Raw genomic sequence first — 6,235 nt, 5'->3', positions numbered from 1 at the left:
TGTCACCAAACCACCTCAATACCACTGGGCCAACATCCAACAAGCCCACAGTGCCTTAACTGCCCTCCAAACCATACCAGAGTAACAGGTAAATTGGCACCGCAGAACACAACACTCTAGTCCCCAGGGGAACCGTGGAAACCGATCGTCACCTTTTGTTCCCTCAATCATGCAGGTCCATAATAAACAAAAGAAAGACACGAGGAAAGTTTACAATATTTATTGAAACTGTGGTGCTCTATCATGAAGCAATTGTGCTGCAATTAGGAAACATATATGGCTGAGCAATGTAATTAGCATTACGAGCAAACTATACACAATAAAAAGCCCTCTCATGGCGAATGATAGACCTAAGACTATCCTCACTATGTGGACACAATGATATATAAGAGATCTCTGGGATTAGAACTGGTCCACATAACGGACATATATAGTTAGGTGGTCTGCATCTCAGGTTGCGCAAAGCTAGTGCGTCCGTCCTGGGACCTGTGCAAGAATCCTCCTCTCTGTTTTTAAAAGGCAGGTCTTGGTGTATATGGTAAGAGGTGCCTCACATGAAAACAGCCGCTGTTCCTCTGTGTTGTGTCTAAATGCCAAGCAGTGTTGCTAACTGATCACAGAAAAAACAGGGCATGGTGTTGATCGACCTTGTATGAAATATTCAGACTGAAACCCAGTAGTAGAACAGAATAATAAAAACATATGCAGCGTATTTCTAAAATAATATTGTGACACAAAAACAAGCGTGCAAAGCGGCCTAAAACATGCAATGGGGCTAAAATAAGGGAGAACTCAGTGGCCTCTAAAGGGAACTTATCACACATGGTCACTGATGACCACGGGTGGATCTTGTGGAGGACACACAACATTCACCAGGATGCTTCACGACTCCATACACTAGAACTGTTGCTTCGATATAATGGTTTGGAGGCAAGCCTTGGGCGCTCACAGATGGCACAGGGTCCAGAGTAATCGGACTATTTTAAGCCAATCAGTACGCTCAGTGAAGGAAAAGGTCCAAGAGACAACGTTGTTCCCAAAGCTATTACACTATTAAACTTCAAAAGTTGTCGTCTGAAATATCAACAGTGCAAATTGTACTTGTAATGCTTGCACTACTCTAATAAACACAGTGATGGTGCGAACTACACACTGGAATGCCTCACATCTGAGGGGCTGGTGGTGGAAGGGCTGCAGGGGAGGGCAAGTTCCTGCCTACCCTATTCTGGGACAGAGTAATCACCAAGATAGAAAATAAACACTCTGAATGCACTGATGAGGTTGAAGTATCTCCCATCTCATTGTCACATGGAAAGGGCAGGCGGATTGGTTTATTAGCAAAGTTTTATGGCATAAATAAGACATTCTTGGCAAACAGCTCACTGCGACAATGTATCTAGTCTAATTGTCAATCTCACCCCTCACACTAGAACAGGACACAACTGACCTCACAAAACACATAACAGCAGTTGTTGAAATAATTCCTACACTATCTTTACCTGCCCTTCTACCCTGTTTTGTAATCTATAAGGAACTTAGTTTTTAGGTATTTAACCCTCACCTGATACAAACCGTCTCAAAACTGAATCCTAAAATTTTTTTCAGAGTTGAAATTTCAGAATATTTAGATTTGTGTCACCTTTGTATGTTGTTGAATTCACACAGCCATGCATTCTGTTTTGATCTATCTGCCTGGATGGTCTCTTATGAATGCTTAATCAATGAGTCTGAAGCTGCTGATAGGCAGTAGATGTTTCTATTTTAGTGATGAAGGGAGTTTATATTTTTCATCCTCAAGTGGGTATTGATTAATATTTCATCTATACGTTTATTTTGCTCTTTTGCCCAGGTTTTCAATCATTTTTTATTGGGTCCTAGGAGTTATTTTTGCTCCACACTTCATTACCACTGCAAACATTTCATGTGTGTCTAAAAAGTTTCATTCACAGTAAAGCAATTTTCTCTGAAGTTCTTTGCCCAGTGGAGTGTAGCTGAAGGGCCAACCTTCTGTTTGGAGACGCTGCAGATGTTGAAGTTTGTCCGTCAACTTAAAGCTCTTCTGACATTCAGAGGAAAGCGAGGACCTCAGCCCTGATGGTTTCCAAGACATCGTAGAAGGTCTAACTTCAGCTGTAAATTCTTAGACTGCATTAAAAAAATCAGATTTCTTTTTTAAAATGATGCTCTGTTTGCAGTGCTTTGAGACGGCCTCTATCTTGTATGTGTTATTTGAAGCCACCTTTAATTTAAAACGATTGTCGTATCCTGTGCTGCAACGTAGCCTTTTTCTGTGTGTGTTCTCTGATGTCCTACAAGGCGTTCCTTACGGTTAAAGCTCTTGCCACACACAGTGCAGTGATAAGGCCTCCATCCTGTGTGTAAGGTGTAATGGCGCAAAAGATTGCCCTTACGAGTAAAGCTCTGGGAACACACACTGCAGTGATGAGGCTTCTCTCCTGTGTGTATTCTGTGATGTTGTATAAGACTTGTCTTCTTTGTAAAGTTTTTCTCACAGATGTTGCAGTGAAATGGCTGCTCTCCTTTGAGAGTTTTTTCATGATGTGCAAGAGTTGGCTTGTCAGCAAACCTCATTTCATGCTCAGTGTAGGGATACTGTTCTGTGTGTGTTTGTTCGTGCAGTAAAAGATGCGTCTTTCCAGTAAATGTCTTATTACACACAGCACAGGGATACGCTCGTAGGCCAGTGTGAATTCTTTTATGCCTTGCAAGTAGTGTTTTATTGTTAAAATTATCACTCCTGTACATTCTTTGGTGTTTTCTCTCATTCATTTTGTAAGCAAAGTTCTTCCTTCCTCCAAAAGCTTTAAGTTTCTCTTTCCCATTCATACTTTCTGTCTGTGACTGCTGAGCTGCAGAAAGAAAAGAACATTGAACATTATACATAGGAAATATTTTTTTTTAAAATGCACTGTTATAATATGCGAAAGGTGGACAGTGATATCTAGGAAGGAAGGAAAATACTACTACCTGTAACCATTTGTTTCCGCTTGTAGTAATAAAGTTCACATGAGGTCACGTATAGGGTTCTGAATAGTACAACATGTTGAGTTCAAAGAGTGAATTTTGATTTGGAGACCGACTTTTAATCCTGTAGCTGAAATGCATAATGCATCAGCACGCAGACTGCAAATTATTGTGTTGTTTCTCTGCAAATATACGTATGTCTTCTTACATTTGTACTATTAAAAATGAACTGCTTAGTGAAGCTGAGTAACCTATATCCCATGGTTTTCCAACGAGTAGCTCGAGACCCACTGGTCGAGCTCTAGATAGGAGTCAGTAGCTCCCTGACGTGCTGCCCAGCCTGGTAAATAAAAGCATTTGTTTGGATTTGGCATGCCTCCAGATTGGAAAAAGATATATTTAAAAGCACAATCTGTTTATTTGCAGAACTTATCATCTAATGTTTGCAGAAAAATATAATTAAGGCTGATGGTTAAATGTTAATCCAATACTGATGTTCTGTCTCTGGTGCCTGGGGGCATTGTGTATATGACTGCTGTAACACAGAGGCATTCAGAGTTACAATTGATAAAGCTGTTTGTGACATTATTGTTGGAGATGATACCGGATGTGCTCAGCCGGACACTGCTTTGTTAGAGAATGGATTATTGTCTGACGTGGTCCCCACAGTAACACTCATAATTTGTGTTAGTAGCGGAGGGTGATCTGTATTGAATATAAGTAGATCTTACTATAGAAAAGGCTGGATGGCCCTGCTATATATTTTCCACCCACACTGCAAGTTAGTGGTGCATGTGAACTATCAACATGACAAGCTGCAACTAATTACAAGTAATGTTTTCCATTGGCACCATGCTGTGGCAGAATCACAGGTTGTGCAACAACTTAAAAAGAAGATTTAAGTTTGAGGAGGAGGGAAAAAGAGGTAGTTGAGTGATTAATGTTTTAGAAAAATTAGGCACATTTGGGCTTATTTCCTTGCATGCCTGTCCATCCAGAACTCTTTTAAGAAGAGATGCACAGCCTCTCATGTTGCTGCTTTACACATCTCTACCATTGGGACGTTGCTTAGAACATCCATGGTGGCATCTTTGTCACCTGCTGAATCAACCAGTGGTGTTTCTTTGCGGAGTCTCTTTGCAAGAAGCAAATCTAGAGGCAAGTTGTACAAAAAGTGGTGGATGGAATGCTTGAATTAATCTCAGCAACGGGTAATTACTCGGCCGCTTCCCAGTCCATTGTTATTTTGCACACCATACCAACTCAGTTTGGACCCAGCTATATGCAAATCAGTGCTGACCCTCCTCCAATGGGAACAGTCCAGCCGGCCCAGACAGGTTCTCCCTGACCTGGAACACAAGCATCCTAGGACTGGTTTCGCCCTTGCTATGGGATCATCAGCCCGATATAGCAGGGTTCCAGTGACAGAGTGTGCATGGATCGTGAGTGGTATTTGGGCGGGTACCTATCATCTGAGGTGATAGCCCCCCACTCGGAAAGATGGAGAGCCCCAAGAAAACACAGTAGGCCCGCCTGTAGCCCACCCACCTGTCAGTGGAGATTGAGAGTGTGGTTCTGTGCACTGACAGCTGTCGGAAGCCTCTGTTGAGTGCTTACCTTTATGGCATCACTATCCTTGGCAAGGGGGCTAGACCCCACTTTTTCCCCGTAAATATCTTGATTGAGTTTTACAACTTAAACAACAGTCATATGACGCCTTACAGCATGTTGCTTTAGTGCTGAGCAGAGAGATCAGGGTAATTAAGCATGGGTGTATTATATAAAACATCTCTGCAGGGTGCACATAGGCACCGGAGTCTGCACGGTTGTGAGTGCTTGCTACTTTTATACTACTGCAAAATGTCTTTAAGGTGAAACTGAAGATAAACAGAGGGGTCAGAGTGAGGAGCGAATGTACTCTGTTGTAGTGACTAGCTGTAGAGGGTGGTGTAGGTGGCAAGGTGTGGGTGGGATGCATGGCTTTGTGCTGGTGTGCCACAGTTATGTTGGAGCTGGCAAAGGTGTTTTGGCAGTGACTGTTAACGTGGGCATCCCCGATTGGTGTTGATAACAAGCATGGGAAGTGCATAGTGTGTTCATGGGGATAGGTTGTCATTTCTCACCTCCTGTTGGAAGTGTATGAGTAGGGTGGCCAACTTAGGGGATATAGGTTGTCTGTGCAGCTGTCGTACCTCCTCGTATCGGAGGTCATCTTCTGCTGCAAACCATTGTGCATTGCTCCCCTCCACGCTTCCAACAGGGGGGCCATGGGGAACGCCAGTAAAGTGTGAGCGTACATTTGGTTAGCAGAAGTGCCAGGGGTGTGGAGCGGGCTCGTACTTTCTGTTGTTTCTTGTGCCTGAATATGCAGGCATCAATTTGCGTAAGACCTTATATAACCAGGTCATAAGGTGTCGGCCAGGTCCTATTTTTAGGATGTGCTGTGGGTTCGCCCTCTGAAAGGTCCCATAGGGTGTGAAATGTGTGACTGAGCTGTCTGTGTAGGATGAACTGTCCAGGAGGGAGACATTCTCCTCAGCCAGTTGGTTCAAGGGGAGGAGTTTGCCTTCGACAAAGAGGTCTCTCGCGGTGAGTACTGAGTGGTCTACCCAGGCCCTCAGGTCCCCAACACTGTAGAACCCAGGTCTCGAGAAAGACAGAGTAGAGGTACATTTGGGGAGCTTAGTGGGGTCTTCCGGGAGAGGCGGTGTATCCTGGCCATGCACGTCTTTGCTATTGCCACTTGCAGGGGCCAGGGGGATGGGGGTAGAACCTTTGGGAGGAGTAAGTCCCAGAGCTTAGGTATCGACAGGGACCTAAGCTTGGTACTGGCTTCGTCTAGATAGTGCACAGCTAATCAGCGGGACAACCATTGGAACTACGCTGCCAGAAAGTATGGCTTGAAGGAGGGGGCACCCAAGCCTCCCTGTCCATCTACAGCTATAATTTGACAATAGTGATTTGTTTGGGTCTAGCTCCCCACATGAGTGTGCAGAGGAGAGTCTAATTCCTTTGAGTAGTGTGAAATGACCGGGAGGTTCGCAAAATAATATAGAAGGTGGGGCAGAATGTGCATCTTTGCGAAGGCCAACTGGCCTACTTATGTGGGTTAGAGGAAGGGACTGCCAGACATTCACCTCGGGTCAGATTCCCGCGAGGGCCTTGCGGATTCAGGGTGTCTGGATCGACAAGTATCTTTAAGTGACCAGTGGTGTACCCAGATTTCAAAGCGATCTGCCTGCACATGTAG

General features: G+C 44.1%; 1 protein-coding gene across 1 annotated transcript in view; it reads right to left on the bottom strand.

The window, feature by feature from the left end:
* Positions 1–204: 204 nt before the first annotated feature.
* The window catches only part of LOC147736708 (uncharacterized), a 175,853-nt gene continuing 169,822 nt past the window's right edge, over positions 205–6,235 (bottom strand). The window contains exon 4 of the mRNA XM_086953437.1: positions 205–2,870. Within this exon, the coding sequence (XP_086809563.1) occupies positions 2,242–2,870 (629 nt within the window). The 3' untranslated portion in view covers positions 205–2,241. The remainder of the gene's footprint in view (positions 2,871–6,235) is intronic.

Source organism: Lissotriton vulgaris, chromosome 1_2 (assembly GCF_964263255.1).
Source record: "Lissotriton vulgaris chromosome 1_2, aLisVul1.2, whole genome shotgun sequence".
NCBI lineage: Eukaryota > Metazoa > Chordata > Amphibia > Caudata > Salamandridae > Lissotriton > Lissotriton vulgaris.
This window is presented reverse-complemented; position numbering and strand designations above follow the sequence as displayed.